At 47.1% G+C, this 18,203-nt stretch overlaps 1 protein-coding gene across 1 annotated transcript; it reads left to right on the top strand.

Moving 5' to 3' along the window:
• Nucleotides 1-11,661, top strand: ZC3H12D (zinc finger CCCH-type containing 12D). Its single transcript, XM_064707181.1, has 6 exons — nucleotides 1-174; nucleotides 2,460-2,839; nucleotides 7,343-7,482; nucleotides 8,459-8,693; nucleotides 9,323-9,429; nucleotides 10,097-11,661. The coding sequence occupies exons 1-6, from the start codon at nucleotides 1-3 to the stop codon at nucleotides 11,104-11,106; spliced, it is 2,046 nt and encodes a 681-aa protein (XP_064563251.1). The 3' UTR covers nucleotides 11,107-11,661.
• Nucleotides 11,662-18,203: the final 6,542 nt, after the last annotated feature.

Here is an 18,203-nt window from a genome sequence, read left to right as displayed (position 1 = left end):
ATGGCTGATGCTGCAGCTCGTCAAGGCCAGGCAGCATCCGGAGCTCAGCGCTTCCCAAGCTCCCCAGGCCAAGGGGATTCACTGCTGGCACAGAGGGACCAAGCCTTGCAAAAAGAAGCAGAGTGTGCAGACATGGACCACGGGCTTGCTGCTGCCTGGGATGGAGCCGGGAAAGTGTTGTGGTGAACAACTTCCATCCAGTACCTGCTCGTGTGTGCTGGAGGCTGCAGGGTGGACGTGGCCCCTGCCCCCTCTGCAGCTGGTAAAATTCTAAAGGATTGAATCCAACCTAATTTCAGGTGAAATCCAGGGCAAACACCCATGCAACACAATGTGGTGCTATCATGGGAAATTGTTCTGATAGTAAAAGATAAGGGGGAGAAAAAAAAAGAAAAAAAAAAGAAAAAGCATCAGAGTAGACAGAAGTACAGGTTTGAAAATAATAGTAATGGCAATTAAAATACGTGGTAAATCTTTTCAACCTGAAGATACAGTAAGAAAAGTTTTAATTATCAATAATATCGTTTTAAAAGTCTAGGCATTTAAAAAAATGAAGTAGCACACTTTAAGTAACACACTCCAAACTTTGTTTGGAGCCACTAATTGCATACCTGGAAGCAGGTTTTACTGTGGTGCTAGCCCAGATGTGACTGCTTCTGTTTTATTTTGTTACATCAGTGTATTTCAGCTCGGACAGTAGCTGTTCCAAAGATGAGAAAACATTTCAATAATGAAAAAGCATTTTAATTTTCATCTGTAGTCCATGAATTAAAATCAAGGATTAGATGTGAAAAATGTTACAGAGTTCATTGTGAGGAAAACAGTCACTGACTAAAGTAAGCAATGTTTTAGTTTAGATGGAAAAATACACATGGTAACTGTTTTCCCCTTACAGTTATGACATATTTAAAGTATGTTTTATTTTATTGATGCTGTTTGTCCTTTTTAACCGAGTGCCAGATTTCTTCCAGAGAGTACCTGAAATTTATAAAGCTACATAGAAAAGTAAAAATCAAAGTTTCACCAGGTGAAGTTATAACTAATTACCATGTTTTCCTGCTGAACTAATCAGTTTTAAATTAACTGAACCCAGTGTGGATTTCTTCCCCACAGCCTGAGAAGGCTCTTATGCCTTGGGGAGGAGCTTCACTCTGAATCCTCTCCCACTGCTTGTTCCAGTACCTCCATGCCTTCTTCCACATGGTGCCAGCCTCTGGCTCCTGGGGTGGGCACTGCTGGGCAGGGAATGGCAGGCTGGGGAGGGGAGCTGAAGGGTGGGATGTGATTCTGGCTCTGGGCTCAGCACAGAGGTGTTGTTTGGTCAGTTAAATCTGCATCTGACTGCAGCCAGCAAAGGGAAGGGGGCCACCCTCATATCCCTTGTGTGGGTAGAAGAACCAGCCACAGCTTTTAACCAGGTAGCACAAATAATTTCAATGATGTGACAAGAGATGCTTCAGTGCAAGCAAGCCAACAGAGACTGAAGGTGTTTGGCTTGACAGATGAGTGGACACTGTGTATGCTCTCCTTGTTGGGCTTGGGCTGCTCAGGGTACCCCTGACTGTGCTGCCCATCACCTTCATTCACAGGGTAGACCACAAATTTACGCGGTGCAGTTCTGGAGAATATGAAGTTGCTTTTTGCTACTTTTGCACACTTATTTCTGAATTACTTTGACGATAAATGTAAGTGAAATTGAAACCTCTTTCTGGATCACCTGCTTCAAGGCACTGTCCTGACAGCTTTCAAAAAAACAATCAGCTTCTCTGAAAATAAAAGCCCTCACCAAAATAGCAAATAACAGGAAAAGAGTAGTCAGGCATCATTAGAACTAATGAGTGACAGAATTTCAGAATTTATGTCTGTATACACACAGACACATAGTAGAAAAGAGGAAACTATTAAAAAAAATCTGTTTCCAGGTACTTTGCAAACAGCATGTTTCCTTAAATCACTGGATAAAATTTGCTATGCTTGTTAAGTTGCTATGGCATCTGAGCCCATCCAGTAAAACTTGACAGATATTTCTCTGGGGCTGAGAAACCACAGAGCAGATTGAAAATCCCCTTTGTGTCATTTCCTGTGAGATAAGTCTGAAGAACCAACTCACGCATGCAGCCTGTCTGCGCACAGCAGCCTGGCACCGCTCGCCAGTCAAGTGACACCTGTCTGACACAATGCTGGGAGGGTGACGAACATCGCATGGGACACTCTGCTGCTTTTATAGTTAAGAGCGGAGCAGAAACTGCTTTAACGCTGAGAGAAGGCTGGGCAGTCTCCTCAGAGAGAACACAGCTAATCTGCTGGTCTCTGCTGTGCTCTAGGCAAAGGATTGAGATGATTGCGTGTTCTTCCTTAATGCTTGTGTTTTGTTGTTGCTAATCTTTCCCTCCCTGAAGCTGATGCCTGTGGGACACGTCTGGGAAGACAGGATCATCAGACTTAAAGGAGCATAAATACTTGCTAAAATGGCACTGGCCGGTTCAATTTCCAGCAAAGCAGCACCACCACACTCCAGAAAAGTTTCTGCAGCCGGGGTGGAAGTGCACCAGAGCAAGATGGATTTTTTCTGCAAGCTGGGCTACGGTAAGCAGGACATCTGCAAAGTGCTGGAGAACCTGGGCCAAGAGGCCCTGGAGGATGATGTGCTGAAGGAGCTGATTCGGATGGGGAGCAAACCTCAGGCTCTGGAGGACCAGGCTCAGCCTTCCCAGCTGAAGCTGGTAGCCCGTGGGTCGTGCAGCACCTCCCCAGGGCTGAAGTGGCCTGGAGAAGATGAAAGTGATTCTTCTGACTCCCTGAGGCCCATTGTGATCGATGGCAGCAATGTTGCCATGAGGTAAGCTCATTTCCTGAAAGGCACCTCGCTTCCTCTGAAGCTTTGGACTTTTAAAACTGATGGCTTGAAGTGTGTTTTTCCTTCAGGTAAGAGGTGCATTGATGCATTTGATGTATGAACTATTGCTTGTTCCTGTTCTTTGGCTGATGCACAGCTTTTAAGGACCTGCTGTCTGGATGCCCATGGGCATGCACATCACATGCAAACACTGGCCGGCTCTGCATTCTGACCTGCTCTAAGGCAGGTTTGTGGCAGTGTCTCCCCCTGTTTGTGGCAGTGTCTCCCCCTTGGAGCTCACCAGTAAATTAACACCCTTTCCAAATGGGCACCTAGGATTTCTAAACCTGAGATGTTTCCAGGCAAAATCTGATGAACATATAGACAGACCACTCAACTAATCTAAGGAGAGGGGAAATAAAGTCAGGTGGCTGTGGTTTCTAGCAATATCACAGTTTTACTGCTTTGTCCTGCAAGTAAACTCCAAAAGTAAATGGAAGCCAAATGGAAAACCAACAAAAATTATACAAGCTGGGAACATTTCCAGCCTGTTGGAATAATTTTTTTTTGTTAAAATAATTTTTTTATTTGTTAAAATATGTTAAAATGTTAAAAAATTTGTTAAAATGTTAAATTTTTTTTTGTTGGATTTCTATTTGGCTTCTGTTTCAGGTAAATATCAGGGCATTGATAGTTGACTTGTATTGAATAGATTCATTTCCTCCTCAGTCAGTCTGTTTCTGGGAAATGTCGCATCAACCCCTGCTGGCCAACTACATTTCCTGAGCACAGCCCTGGTGCTGTCAAAGTGCTCTTACAGGTGGGGAGCCTGGCATGTCCCTGTGGATGGATGGGATGTCCCAAGGCAGCAGTGAGTTGGCCTCTGTTTATCCAAGCAATACAGAGCCAAGAGCCCAGGATGCACTGGCTATCCATCTGTTTTCTCTGTTAACTTCCCTGTCCACTCAGCAGGGCCAAGCCCATCCCTGCAGGCTGGGTCAGGGCTAAAGAAGGCTTCCTCCTTCTGTTGGCCATCCTGTGAGATGAGATGAGACCAAATCCCCTCTGGCTGGAGCGAAAAGTGGCCAAGCACATCCAGAGAAACCGGAGACTAGCAAATTATGCCATCTTGTGGGTGAAGGGAGAAATCCCAGACAAAGCCAAGAGGTTCCCTGCTCAAGGCAGCTCACTAGGAGTGGGAAAGACACAACAGAGCAAATTTGTTTGGCCTTGACTGGGCCATGAGCTTGGTAGCCAGGTGTTAGGATCTCCTGCCCTGCTCTGCCTCTTCACCCAAGCCCCTCCTCAAGGTGTCTTTCTTGCCTCTCTGCAAAAGAGCTGAGCCCTCACTCAGGCAGTGTGGCTGGGCTCATCACCCGCCCTGTCACTGTGCCAGGGTCAGTATTACCCATGGTGGGCCCTGGGCTCTGTTCTCTGCTCTCCAGGCACAGCAGCTTTAAGTTTCAGAAAGGCAAAGGTTTTACAGCTCTTCTCAGACCTCCCAAACTCTGCCTTGATAATGAGTCTGTGGATGGTGGAGGAGACTATTGAGCTTGTCAGTTCAGCTGGTACTGAAAGGGAGCAGCTGCTTTCCTCTCCTGGGTGCCTTTCAAAGTGGTGCTGAATGACACTTGCTTTGGCCAATGGGGTAGGCCTGGTCAGTGCTTTCAGCATCCTTGCTTTAATTTTTCTGGTTTGCTGCTGACTGACAGAGAGGGACTGTTTGCAGATGTCAGGGGAAAGGGATGTTAGGTTCCCTTGCTGGGGAAAACTCCATTATCATCAATACCAACAACCATAAAAGTGCAGCAGAAGCAGCAATTCAAGAATGAAACAATAGAGAAGTTAGAGCTTCAAGGGGCAGTTTGCTGTGTGGAGAAAAATATCTCAAGCATTTACATTTATATGTTAGGTTTGCTGTTTCTGGAGCATTGTGGAATTAACATTGAGGGCCCACTGAAGAACACAAGGTTTTGAAAAGGAGGAATATGCCCCAGGGTAATAAAGCAACTGGCTGGGCAGTCTCCCGCCATCAGTCAGCCTACCCAGAGAAGCTGAATGGAAAATGACCTTGCCTTCAGCCAGTCTCATTCATCAGACATCTCAGTACATTTGGTGTTTCCATCAGGTGTAATGAGAAATTTTGCCTCCTGCCAGCCTACCCATGGGAAGTTGAGCAAGGCTGGTGGAAAAAATAAATGGAGTTGTATAAATAGAAAAAGGGAAGTGTCATAACCATATTCACCGCACACTGCTGTCTCCCCTAGTGCTTACACTTACACCTAGTTTTAAAGCTGTGGTAGCCACAGAGGCCTGCTCCTAGGCCTTTCTGACAAAGCTTTGGCTGATATTGTGTCATGATCACAAGAAGATTGGGACATTTGCAGTTTTCAAAAGGAGTTGGTTTGCCTAAACTACCTCCCAGGGAGCTGGAATGGCACAATTTTAAAAGAATGCTAATGATGGATTAACTGCTGGAGTCACAGAGATGCCAAACTGCTGCTCCATTTTCTGAGAGATGGGCCCTGCAGGTCTGTGACCCTGTGCAGTGTACCCTGTTGCTGGCAAGAGGCAGAGATGAGACTGAGCTATGACAGATCATGGACGGGTTATGGCCCATGTACTCCAGGGTTTTGTGGGAAAGGTGACTGGCAGGAGCCAGTGTGTGCCACAGAGGGAGGATGGGAAGCTCTGAGGGCCCTGCTCCATTGCACAGCAGTCCCTGATGTTCCGTGGGGACCTGCAGCTCCCACACGGGCACAGACTCGTTCAGGGGGTTCAGCCACAGCTCTGGCTGCAGCAGTGTGGCAGCAGCTGCATCAGCTGATAATGAGAAGTTCCAGGTTCCTCACTTTCCTTGCTCCACTCGGCCTTTTGGCTGACCACTTGTGCTTGAGTACTTCATTTTCTGCACGGGATTATACATACAAGTAGCCAATAATTAAGAAAAATGTTGCTGAACTTTGTTTGAGTCATTGCATCAAAGATTTACCCGGACTGCCTTATAAAGGCAGTTATCTGAAAAAGTCACTCAAACTTCCAATTCAGCAGTCCAGATGATGTTATTAATATCCTGGAAGGATCCAATCCTTTAAAACCAAACAAAACAGCTGCTCTAAAATGGAGATATTAGATGTGTCAAGCACCTCAGACCATTTATTATTGCTAAGGGTTTTGAATGACTTCCTATTGCCTTGGTAGCTCTTGATAGGCAGCCAGGTTTCTTCCTACAAATTGTGTTATTTTCATCTGTGGTCACCATTTCAGGACAGAAACTTTTATTGGGTGTAAAATCAGCCTTGGTTATGAGGCTGGTGTAAACAGATCCTAGAGATGAGTCCCTGGGAGGGTGGTGGGAGACTCATTTAAGACTGTGGCATCACCCTTGACTGGTCTGCCAGTGCAGGTGGGTGGAGCAGGGAGTCATTCCCAAGGGCCTCTGCAGAAGGGAAAGCCTGAGTGAGACTGGCAGATATGCAGAAAAGTCAAAGTACGAGGATGAGCATTCTGCAGATACTGTGAAGGCATTTATCCACTTAGGACTTTGGGTACAAATTTAAATTAAATTAATTTAAATTAATTAAATTAACCAATTTTAAAATTTTAATTTCCTTGTGCAGAGGTGGTTAACAAGCTACCTCCCTTTACACATACACTGTGCTGCAGTCAAATTTTAGATAAGTGAATGTCAAGCAGTAGGAGCTTTCAAGGCAGGCTTAGGCACATTTAGAAGGATGTCACCCTCATGTTTTCCTTGAGGTTATTTTCTGTCTGGTACTGCATACTGAATTCTTCAGAACCCACCTTGCTGGCACTTCTAGAACATCTTGTCTTAGGGCTTTCCTACCTCTCTGTGCAATGAAGAAAATATCCAATAACTAGAGAAAGATAAAAGTGGGCCTGAGGTGCCTGTGGCTATCTCCACTGATGTCTTGTCTCTTTTTTGGTTCTCTGTATTTCCTATCTTTCTCCTTTTTTCTTCCCCCTTATTTTGCCTCATGTTTCCAAAAAAGATCACCAGTGGAGTGCCCTGTGATCACACCTTCAGCCATTAAAATCTCCAATAGCCCTGTTACCACAGAAGAAAATTCCCACATTTTGTTTCTCACAGGAGCCTCACAGGTTTCTGCTTGTGCAGGAAGAAACTCTCACCCCTCAAACCTTTTTCAGACAAGGCATGTGAAGGGTTTTACAAGGCCTAAGATCTTGTTGGTACTTTAGAACTTAAGTCCATCCAGATACAGATGGAAGGAATAGGCTTGGATCACAGAAATGGGGGATAGGATACCTCTGTTTTTGAGTATCCAAACTGTTTCAGATAAATCTTTGGCTCTGCTGGAGGAGCTGTTTGGATCTGTCCCACCAGGACACCCTGCCAGTTGTTTTCTTGGAAACTGGTGAATGACACAAAAGCTGTTTATTTTGCCTTTTCATTACTGGCTCAGTTCAAGAGAACTCTAAGCTTCATGAAAGCTTTGCCTCATCATCCTCTCTCTTTCTTTACAGTCATGGAAACAAGGAGGTGTTCTCCTGCTGGGGCATCCAGCTGGCGGTGGATTGGTTTCGAGAGAGGGGGCACACTGACATCAAGGTTTTTGTCCCACTCTGGAGGAAGGAACCCCCTCGACAAGACAGCCCCATTGCAGGTAGGTCACCATCCTGGTGGAATTTGGCAGCCACCAGGTGCAGTTTGGAGACAGAGGGGCTGTGAAGAGCCTGGTACAGTTGTTTTTCCTGTAAAGACAAGCACAGTGCAAGTTGTGTACCAGTCCTCCCTCACTTGAATGAGTCATTAATTCATTGCCCCATTCATGCTCCTGGCTGGCAGCTAAAAGTGCTTACAAGGCTTTGTTACACTGCTTTAAACCTTCTGCTTAACAAGCACAAGGTGCTGCCAAGCTGAGTTAAAGAAGGAGTTTGTCAGCTTGCAATGAGTCTGTGGAGCCTTTGAGGCCTGCCAGGAGACAGTGATGCTCATTACTGCATGGCTGCTATCTGTCAGCCTGCCACCCAGCACAGAGGGTGCATGGGCTCCCTCCCCTTCCAGGAGAGGAAAATGCATCAGCAGAAATCTGCAGAGTGAGACTCGGTTTGTGGGGAAATATTTGGTCTGGAAATCAGCCAGGTTTGTGCCAGCAGCTTGGTGTCTGCAGATGAGGCAGATCTGCCTTCCTGCAAAGAAGGAATGGCAAGAGGTCAGAGTGTCCTCAACAGCAGCAGAAGAAGTTTATTTATGTATTTTATCACACATGTTTTATCTCCATGCAAAGCTTACATCAGGGCTGGTTATGAGCAGGGTAAAAAGGGCACTGCAGGGATTCAGTATCAGACTCTGGCATAGAATTCAAGGCATTCTTTTACAGATAAGACTTAAAAATCAAAAAAGGATGTCTCAGAATTTACAGGTTCAGTAAAACCTCTTTGTAAATGACCTAATTTGACAACCTAAGTTGTCAAATAACCACCATTTGAAAATTGCACCATGATTTTCCTAAAGTGCTGAAATATCTTTAGATTGTTGTAGGTTTCTAGCAGATGTTGGAGACCTGGTCATAATTTATTAATTAGTTCCTCTTTCATTTTTTTTACTTCCCTCATCTATTTCTGCCAATCCCCCACCAGATCAGCACATCCTTGAGGAGCTGGAGAAGCAATCCATCCTGGTGTACACCCCCTCCAGGAAGGTGAAGGGCAAGCGGGTGGTTTGCTACGACGATCGCTACATAGTGAAAGTCGCTTACCAGAGCGACGGAGTCATTGTTTCCAATGACCACTACCGGGACCTCCAGAATGAAAACCCCGAGTGGAAATGGTTCATTGAGCAGCGACTGCTCATGTACTCCTTTGTCAGTAACAGGTAGGGGATGATGGTGTTATAGAACCTGGAATTTAAACATTATGGGCCAGCATCGGAGTACCTCCCATCAATAGCAGAATGCATAAGCCTTTTTATGAAAGGATTTACTGCAGCTTTTCTTATCTTGTTTCTTCAGTGTCCTACTCCCTCAGCTTTGGTCTTAAAACCTCCCATGTCACTCTTCTTCTATGAACTTTTGAATGGCAGCATTAATGACCAGCTTTGCTTCTTTCCAATCCAATTTGTGATGTTGAACCAAGGGCTGGTATCTTTTCATTTCTATTTCTTGTAAGAAGCAGAATGAAATCCATGAGAGGAGGTTGGCTGGCAGTATTTTTAATTCCCCTACATGAGCAAAAAGGACTTTTCCCTGTATTTCTACAGTAATGGCTTGCTAGAAGAGACAAGAAGCTGGTCTCTCTGGCCCTTCACCATCCCTGCTGAAAAAAGGTTTTCATTCTTCCACCATGCCTACGAGGCTGGGCTGAGTGCTCCTCAGTCTCTCCACACTAACCTCTCTTCTGTCCTGAGTTTTTAATAGCTGAGGTGTCCAGGGGAGATGCACTTCACTGAGACATCCAGTGTGCACAGACCTGTGCTCACATCCATGGCTTCTTTTACTTTTCCAGGTTTATGCCTCCCGACGATCCATTAGGCCGGCACGGACCCACCTTAAGTAACTTCCTCAGCAAAAAGCCAGTGCTTCCTGAGAAAAAATGGCAGCCTTGCCCTTATGGTGGGTTTCTCCCCATGTTGTGAAGTGCCCCCTGCTTCCCAGCAGCGCTCTCCCTCAGCCACGCGCTGTCCTGCTCCGTGTGGTGAGCACTTGGGCTGGGCTTGCTCCAAGGTGTGAGTGATGCTTTTCCCCCTCCTGCTTGAGTGGCTGCAGCCTCAGCAAAGGCAGCAGATGTTTGTGGCCCCTCCATCCCTGCCTGCACACAGCACCCACGGGCACTGTGGCTGTGCTGGCTGTCCTGCCCACACACACTTCTCACCTGGTGGAGTGGATTCTGCTGCAGCACTTGGGAATGGCCATCCAAACATTTTCCCTCTCTCCCCTCCCGACAGCCCCCCAGCAACGAGCAGGTTTCTCAGAGGTAAATCCCTATGCTATTTTTTAAAGCCACCTTTTGCAGCAGCAGGCCTCCCAGCCCACAGAGTGCAGGAACTGAAACATGAATATCAGACACTTCCAAAATAGCTGAGACTTCCTTTCACTGCTGCTTCACGCTGCTATTAATATCAGCAATATTTAAATCTGGAGTCAACAGTACTGAGTTTGAAAATAGTGCTTCCTCTTTTTCTGTGTTTGTCACACTCAGTGCTGGGGAGAGGCGATGTGTACATTAATTGTTGTTGGTTCTAGTGACAGCTTCCTGTCTGATTTGTTTTTATCCTTTCAGGTAAAAAATGCACCTATGGCAACAAATGCAAATTTTACCATCCAGAGAGACAACATCAAGCTCAGCTTTCGGTTGCTGATGAGCTCAGGGCCAAAACAAAGGTCCCGTTACCCCAGGGGAAGGAGGAGGAGAGGTGTCAGTGCTCCCCGTGCCACGCCTGCACAGAAACTCTGCGGGAAGCCCGAGGCTGCTCGGGGCCCTCCCGCTGCCCAGGCCGGTCCCAGGGCGGCTGCTCGGAGCAGACTTTCCGTGCCTGGCCCGGCAGCGCCGGCTCTGACCTGCGGAGGGACCCGCGCCTGCCGCAGCCAGAGCCGCTGCTGGAGAAGATGTCAGCGGTGTCCATCCGTGAGGACACCTACGGCTGCAGCTGGTCCCGGTGCACCTCTCGGGACAGGGGCGTCTCGGACAGCCCCCAGCCCTGCTCCGACCTCAGGCACAAGCTGCTCTCACTTCATCCCCCTCCGGGCTTGGAGCGCCCCGGCTCTCCCGGGTGCCCTTTCCAGCGAGGAGCGCTCCCGGCCGTGCCCGGCGGGATGTGCGCGGAGCGCGGCTGGGCTCGGGAGCGCCCGGGTGTGCCCGGAGAAGGGCACGGGAGCGGCTGCTTCCCTCGCGGTGCTCAGCACGAACAGGCCCTGGAGAGCCAGCAGCGTCTGCTGCGGCAGTGCCCGGCTCTGTGCCCTGCCCGGCTGCCCCCGTACGGCGAGCCCCATCCCCATGCCCAGCCCCATCCCCATGCCCAGCTCCAGCAGCGCTGTGTGCCCGGCCAGCCCCCGGGGCAGCCAGCCCAGCTGGAGCCCAGCGACGGAACGGGATTATTCCAGAACGCCCATGCCTACCCCAGTGCCGCTTACAGGGACTACTGGCACACCCCAGCTGCAAATCCACCCTCTGCCCAGCAAATTAACATACAAAGGGAGCTGTGCTCCCCTTATCCGTACAGTGGGATGAGCCAGGTGGTGACTTTGTACCCCAGTATCCAGGATAAGGGCACTGGAGCACCTCCCCTGTGAAGACAGGCTCGGGAAGCTGGGGCTGTTCAGCCTGGAGCAGAGAAGTTTGCATGGAGACCTCATAGAAACCTTCCAGCATCTGAAGAGAGCCTACAAGGAAGCCAGAGAGGGACTCTTAATCAGGAACTCCAGGGACAGCACACAGGGGGATGGCTTCAAACTGAGATGGGGTAGGTTTATATTAGATTTGAGGATGAAATCCTTAATTGAGTGGGTGGTGAGACACTAGAACAGGTTGCCCAGAGAAGTTGTGGATGCCCCATGCCTGGAAGTGTTTAAGGCCAGGTTGGATGGGGCTCTGAACAGTCTGGTCTGGTGAAAGGTGAAAGGTGTCCCTGCCCATGGCAGCAGGGATGTTGGAACTGCATGATCTTTTATGTCCCTTCCAAGTAAAACACTTCTGTGATTCTATGATATTGCCTGCTGAACTTTAATGTTTGAAAGACGCAGAAATTTGTGAAACCTCCAGAGCAAACCATTCCCAATCAGCACAAATCGCAGGGCAAGAAGATGCTGAGGCTTAACTAACTGAGGCTTATCTGAGTCTTAACTGTTTTAGAGGGTGTTATGGCAAGGATTACAGCTGCTCCAGGAATACAAATACAGGCATCAAGTCAAGGCAAAGGCTGCCACCCACAGCAATGGGATTGCATTCCACCTCCCCTGAAAGAGAACAGGAGGGCTCAGGGTTACTGGGCTGCCAGCACTTGAACCTCACTGGGGCCTGGGTTGAGGATGGCACAGATTTTCATTAACACCCTGAAACACTAGATGTGATTTTAGAGTCCAACCTATGGTTCAACTTCTGTAAAAGAACTGTGCTTGCTCAGCCAGCACAGAAGGTGATTTGGCCTGTTCCCTAGCACAGGGCTGTGCTCCCTGCTGGAAGGCAGCTCTGGGTCGCTGTCATCACCTGATCCAAGCCCAGCCCGCTGCCAGGGAGCTTTCAGAGCTACATCTCGTGCTTCTAAAGCCATGCTGAGAGCACACAGAACCCCAGCAGAGGGGCTGGAGGTGCACCAGATCACCTGAAGGAAGACACAGGTACACTTCTCAGAAAAGGGACACACAGAGCATAAATAAAATCAGAGAAGTCATCTTCAATGTAAGTCCTGGTGTGGACTGAGGGCTTGGGGCTGGTAATTAAAAAAATCCAGAAGTCCAGATGATGCTAAAGAGAAAAAAAATAAAAAAAGCTTGAAAGTGTCTACTGCACAAGTGTCTCCTGCACTGAACAAGAAATCTATTGTTGACTTAACTCTCAATTACCAAACGTGGCCCCAAAATGCAATTATACAGTAAACCATGTTCTGTTAGGACATGTTTGATTTCCAGTAAGCTGTAAAGCTGCTAATCTCTGCATTATTCCACCTAATGCTTCAGGTTCAATTCAATTAGCAAGGTTGATCCTGGAGGCTTTTTGGCATTATACCAAAGTTTAAGTATGTCAGTATGACATGTTTTAAAAATGTTTTAACACATTATAAAATGTGTTCTGTAACATCTTTAACACTTTGTCCTCAATAATGTCTTCATTTTCTGGATTTTACTTACGTGGTGGGTTTTTTTGTTGTTATTTTGTTTAGTTTTTGGTTTTGTTTTCTTTTTCCCCGCAGTCCCAGTCATCTTAGAACTGTTGCTTCAACATTCAGGTGGGATTTTCAAGCTCTCTGACCCTACAGTATCTCATTTCTCTGAAGTGAGTACAGGTTATTAGTTCCAGACAGGAATTAAACACAGTCCTCAATGAGAAGCTGGAATTCTGTTGCTTCTGCAAAGGTAGCAGTAATTTACCCTTAGTGACATTAGCACATGATGAATTTTTTGAAAGCTGTGATAGTTTGACCTGTTTGCCTCTGGAAACCACCACCAGCTTTTGGTTTTTTGGTGTTTTTTTTTATGATGGTGTTTGAAGAATCTGCAGAAAATAAATATACTGTGTCTATTTAATTTCTTATGCCCCTATGGTTGGCTCCAAAAAACAGCAATTTAGATTTTGGAGGTGTAACTTATATTCATAGAACATGACTGTATTTTCCATATCTCCTATGCATTATTGGAATGGCTTACAAATTTATCCACTACATATTACATAAGGATTAGAAGTTCTAACAAACCAGAAGTTAAAACAAAACTATGGAATAAATTCTCTGTGACATACCTCAAAAAATACTAGAGACAAAATGTGATGCCAAGTGGAAAAATACCTTCCACCCAAACAGAGCAAGTTCCAAATGGCAGCATCCAGAAAACACACACACAGCAATGGAGCAGGATGTAACTGTGCATGTCAACATTAATTTCCATGTCTGGCATGCACATTACATATTTCAATACACAAAGCACTTAAAAATCCATGGGAAAATTGGCACACTGCCTTTACATGGTGCCCTTGGCTTGCTGGAGATGTGCATGAACTTTTCTCCTTTTCCTTTGAGGATGCACAGGAATTTGGTGGTTGTTCAAAGCCCTCTCAATGTTTAATTTTTCTCCTTTTAATTTCTGTCATATTTACTGAGAATCTTTTTGTAAAATACATAGAATGTGTGCTCTGCTGAGAAAGTGTCTGAGAAAATAAATCAGACCTTGGTGCTAAACAGAACTTGATTTCTCTTGGCTCTTGTGCTCACCAGAGTGTTGTTTCTCATGGGGATTTTGTCGGAAGGGCAGCTCAGCAGCAGCGCTGTGTCACTGCCTGAGGAGCTCTGCTGCTGGCCGGGAGCCCACAGAAAGCAGGGAGTGCTTCCCTGTTCCACCACAGCACGAGCACATGGGGCTCAGGAGCTCCTGCTGCAGGGCCTTTGGCACTTTCCAGAGCAGGGATTGCTGTCTGCCTTTGTCAGGCCCTGGAGCAGGGAAAGGGCTGAGAACAGAAGGGAGGCGGTGGCTCTTGGACACAGGGCATTTGAGAGGCTGTTGCTGTTTGGTGTCTCTGCTGAGATGCATTTGAGGCCAGCTCTCGCTGCCAAGTTGCAAATGAGCCCATAAATCTTAACAGGCTCAGAAAGCCCTTGATGTTCTTTGCTTTTTGGTTGTCAAGGCTCTTTTAGAAGAAGCTGGAAGCGCTGAGAGCAATCTTCCGGGAGATGGGCTGCTTTCCCAAGGGAGACTTGCAGAGCTGCCAAGTTCGTTTCAAGAAAAAAAGTCAGGAAAAAAAAAGCCAAAAAAAAAAAAAAAGCCAGAGAAAAAAATCCTTTTACTTTCTCTACACTCAGCCCTTCCCCAAAAAGGCAGAAAGCCAGAGACACCCTCCCTTGCAAGGGGCTAGGGAAACTAAACACAAATATTTCACTGAGAAATCTTGGGTCAGCCCTGCAATAGCTCCTCAGCATAAGAAGGGGGAGGGAAGGAGGGTGCTCTTTGCAGTCCTGGGCACCCCAACACACCTCCCACCATCTCTGCTAAAATACAGAACTCTCCTTCACAGAACATGGGTGACAAGCCTACTCATGTGGTGAGCTGAGGTACCATAAGAATTAATGCCATGAAATAGTCTATAAAGCTGATAATCTTGCTGGGTATCAAATACTTGTATTTGCCAATTATTCTGAGAAATCTTGGTAATATTTTAACTCAGTTCCCACAAAAACTGGCACAATTTATAAGTAAATATTTGAACTAATCACAAAAAATTAAATAGAACATGACTTCTCTCTGCCTTAAGAAATGTTGGGAGGAACAAGGCCTGTACTTCACCAAGTGTGACAAACTCTTGCACTCACTCATGGATACACAAGACTGCTGTAGGATCTATCTCCCATGCACTGGGGGGACTAGGATGCTTTGAACCCTTGAGGAGAGTTTAATACTACAGCACCATTAGCATTATGGAGAAAGTGCTGTGGCTTGCAATTGATAGCAAAGGGATTTTTTAATAGTATTTTAGCCACATCCCTTCTCCACCCCCAGCTGGGCTCACTGCCTTGAAGTCTTGCAGCAGGCTCAGAGGAGCTCTTCAGTGAGATGTGCTGATGTGCTGACTTTGCAAATGCAGCCCAAAGGACACGGCAGTGGAGCAGAGCAGGGAGAGAACACAGCCCATGTGAGAGATGAGCCACAGAGCCAGGACAACCCCTCAGGGCTGGCAGGGCTGGCAGTGCAGTCAGGAAACTGGATGATGTGCATGAATGGTGGCATCAGGATTGTTCACCCTAACCACACTCACAGCTCCTCCTCTTTCCCTGAGTCAAACTGTTTCCTCATCTTCCCTTTCTTCTCCCATCCTTGTCGGGCTCAGGATTTCCATTGCACCTACAATTCCCTAGTTTGGGCATGGAAGGGAATTACTAACACTGCTGGTTCCATACAGAAGACAAATGGGCATCAGCACTTGATGGCAGAAGAAAAAGATAAACTAGGAGCAGGCAGCAAAATATGGGTGGCATAAAAAAAATGCCACACTGGACAAACAAGTAGATTTTCTCAGGAAAAGAACAAAAAAGATATTAAATACAATTAATGAATAGTAGAGCTTGAAGAAGCAAGTACTGAATGTCACACATGGTAGGATGAACATTGGAAAGGCCCTGCTGTGCAAAGTAAGGCTGAAAAAGGTGACTGCCATCCAACTGCACACTTGCAAGACTGAGCAAAGCAGGCCCAGCTCTCCTGTGGCTCTCAGCTTGCTGAATTTAGAATCTGTAATTTAATACCTGCAGAGACTCCAAACAACTGAGAAAAGTGCTAAATAAGAAGCAGCATCAGCTGTAGTAACCAAATGAGCTACAACACTGAACACAAAGTCAGGACAAAGATAACTTCACCATCTGGTGATTTTATTTCCAGATTAGACTTTGTTTTACTGCAGGAATTAAAGTTCTCCTGGCATGGTCAGGAGGAGAGCTGTGCAGAGACCAGAACTGCCTACAAGGACTGAAGAACAGCCAAGGCTTGCCAAGGGGGCAGCAGGAGAAGCCCAGAGGAATTGAGACGGCTTTTACCACTTGAACTGGTAAACAGCAAAATGCACTTCATTAAATAACCCCACATTCTCCAGCTATAGGGAAATCTAAATCCTAAGGAGTGCCATGATGCCCTGGAAAAGTTGCAGTCCACCCCCCACAGCTCCAAAAGTGGAGCTAAGGAAAATTTAGTAGACAAGCAGATTTGTTATTGCCAAAATATACACAACCATTGGCAGACAATTATAAGTGTTATTCAAAAACATCATCAGAATGAGAAATACTGAGTTCTCTCCACAGGAGGTCCTGTTAGGAAGAGGCTGAAGTGAATACAGAAGCTTGTAAAAATGTTATTTCCAGCAGGGAAACATTCTCTGAGAACTTCAGCATCTGCATATCCTTTTGTTCATAACGTAATATATGACATGTGGTAGATTTGGAGACCTGGCTCCACTTAAAGAAGCAGATGGAAGATCTTTAAATCTTTAGAGCATCTTTCCTAGGTCATATTTAAGCCTTACAGAAGGTGAAAAGAAGTGAATACCAATTTAAATTGAAGTAAAATAAAAAATATTATGGGGAAAAGGGCAGAGAATCCAATTTTCTATATCAGTAGAAAAAGTAATCAAGTTATTTCTGTTATTTCTGTTCATCTTCTATGATATTGATAAGCAACTGGGGATGGTATTTGGGAGACACTGGTTTAGGCCAGCCTCTGCACTTTGCTCTTTGATGTTCTAATGTTTGAATTTGCCAGCAGGCAAATGGAAGCCTGTAGGGAACGTCCCGCAGTCCCGCAGCCGACATCCCTAGACATGCACCGATAAGATATTTCTAGAAAACACGGTGGCCAAGTCCGCCACAAGGTGTCAATGTGGCAGCACTAGAAGCAGGCTTTGCTGCTCCGAGGCCTTTTTGACACACGGCGGTGCCGTGCGCTCGGGGAAATCCAGGCAGCAGGAGCTGCCCCGGGAGCAGCAGGAGGAGCTGCCCTGAGAGCAGAGGGATCTGCCCCGGGAGCAGCAGCGGGAGCTGCCCAAGAGCAGCAGCAGGAGATGCCCTGGGAGCAGCTGGAGCAGCGCCGGGACTCGGTGCGCCGCAGGCTCCGCGGGCCGGGCTCGGCCTGTTCGGCACGGACGCTCCCCTGCCGAGGACCCGGCCTGAGAGGCTCCCGCAGGCCGAAGGAAACCACGGGTGAGGCTCGATCTCACCGGCAGAGCCAATTCTGGTGCCTTCTGTGAAGGCCCTGGGGAGCTTGTCCCTATGTCCCTGAGGCACTCCCTCCCATTCCCATGACTGGCCCTTATCCTTGCACTGCCCCGTGACCGGGGTCAGCCCCCAGGCGCCTGGGAAGAGAGAGCCGGGCCCTCTATCCCTCCATGTGTGTGTCTGGGGCCTGAACACCTCACCGCGCGGCTGAATTTAACATCTGTGGATATTATGCAAAGGCTCTTTTTGCTTCCTTACCTTGGACTATGCCAGCAGCAGTTCAGGCTGCAGCAGCTTCCTGCGAGCTGGAATCGCGGCGCTGTTACCCCGCCACACACGCCCGACCTCGTCCCGTGGTTTGTGTCCGGCGGTGCTGCAGGGCTCACAGCAGCTCGGGCGGGCTCTGGGCCGCAGCAGGGTCAGGCTGTGGAGCACTGAGAGACAAATGCACAATAACAGGTTTCAGAAAGGGCGCATTTTACAAAATTTACCCTTTATTCCGTCTCTTTATTCTCCCCTCACCTGCAGTTCAGGCTGTGACTACTCTGCCATCGGCGGCTCAGGATTTATCTTGGCCGCGGCCCAGGCGCTGCTGCCAGGCTTTCCTTTCAGGGCAGCAGCCCTGGGAAAGTCACTCGGGGTTAAGTTTAGGGTTCCAGGTTGGCACATTCTTAACGCAAGCCAAAAATAAGTGTGAATGGGGATCAATTTTATGAATTTGCTGAGCTGCCAATTATATTTTAAAGCTGAAATCTGAAACTAGGTTTGCCAGTGGATAAGTATCACAGCCAATCCTTAGGCAGAAATTAATTGAAAAAATACTCTGCAAGCCCAGATAGCCTCGCCTTACAAATGTTATCTCCCATGTCTTTCCTGGTGGACTTTGGACATTGGCAGTCAATCAGAACACAGGGGATTTTAACTAATTAAGTTTATTGTCTTGTATGTGTCAATCAGCAGTTAGGTGGATATGCAACAAATATTCCC

This window comes from Zonotrichia leucophrys, chromosome 3 (assembly GCF_028769735.1).
Source record: "Zonotrichia leucophrys gambelii isolate GWCS_2022_RI chromosome 3, RI_Zleu_2.0, whole genome shotgun sequence".
Classification (NCBI taxonomy): Eukaryota; Metazoa; Chordata; class Aves; order Passeriformes; family Passerellidae; genus Zonotrichia; species Zonotrichia leucophrys.
Note: the sequence above shows the minus strand (reverse complement) of the source record. Positions and strands in the feature narration are given on the sequence as shown.

Bases quoted from the DNA above. Each gene is read 5' to 3' on its own strand.
- ZC3H12D (XM_064707181.1), top strand. From the start codon at position 1: ATGGCTGATGCTGCAGCTCGTCAAGGCCAGGCAGCATCCGGAGCTCAG. The intron at 175-2,459 runs GTGTTGTGGTGA...GGAGCATAAATA, and splicing joins CCTGGGATGGAGCCGGGAAA to CTTGCTAAAATGGCACTGGC. The intron at 8,694-9,322 runs GTAGGGGATGAT...TTACTTTTCCAG, and splicing joins TACTCCTTTGTCAGTAACAG to GTTTATGCCTCCCGACGATC.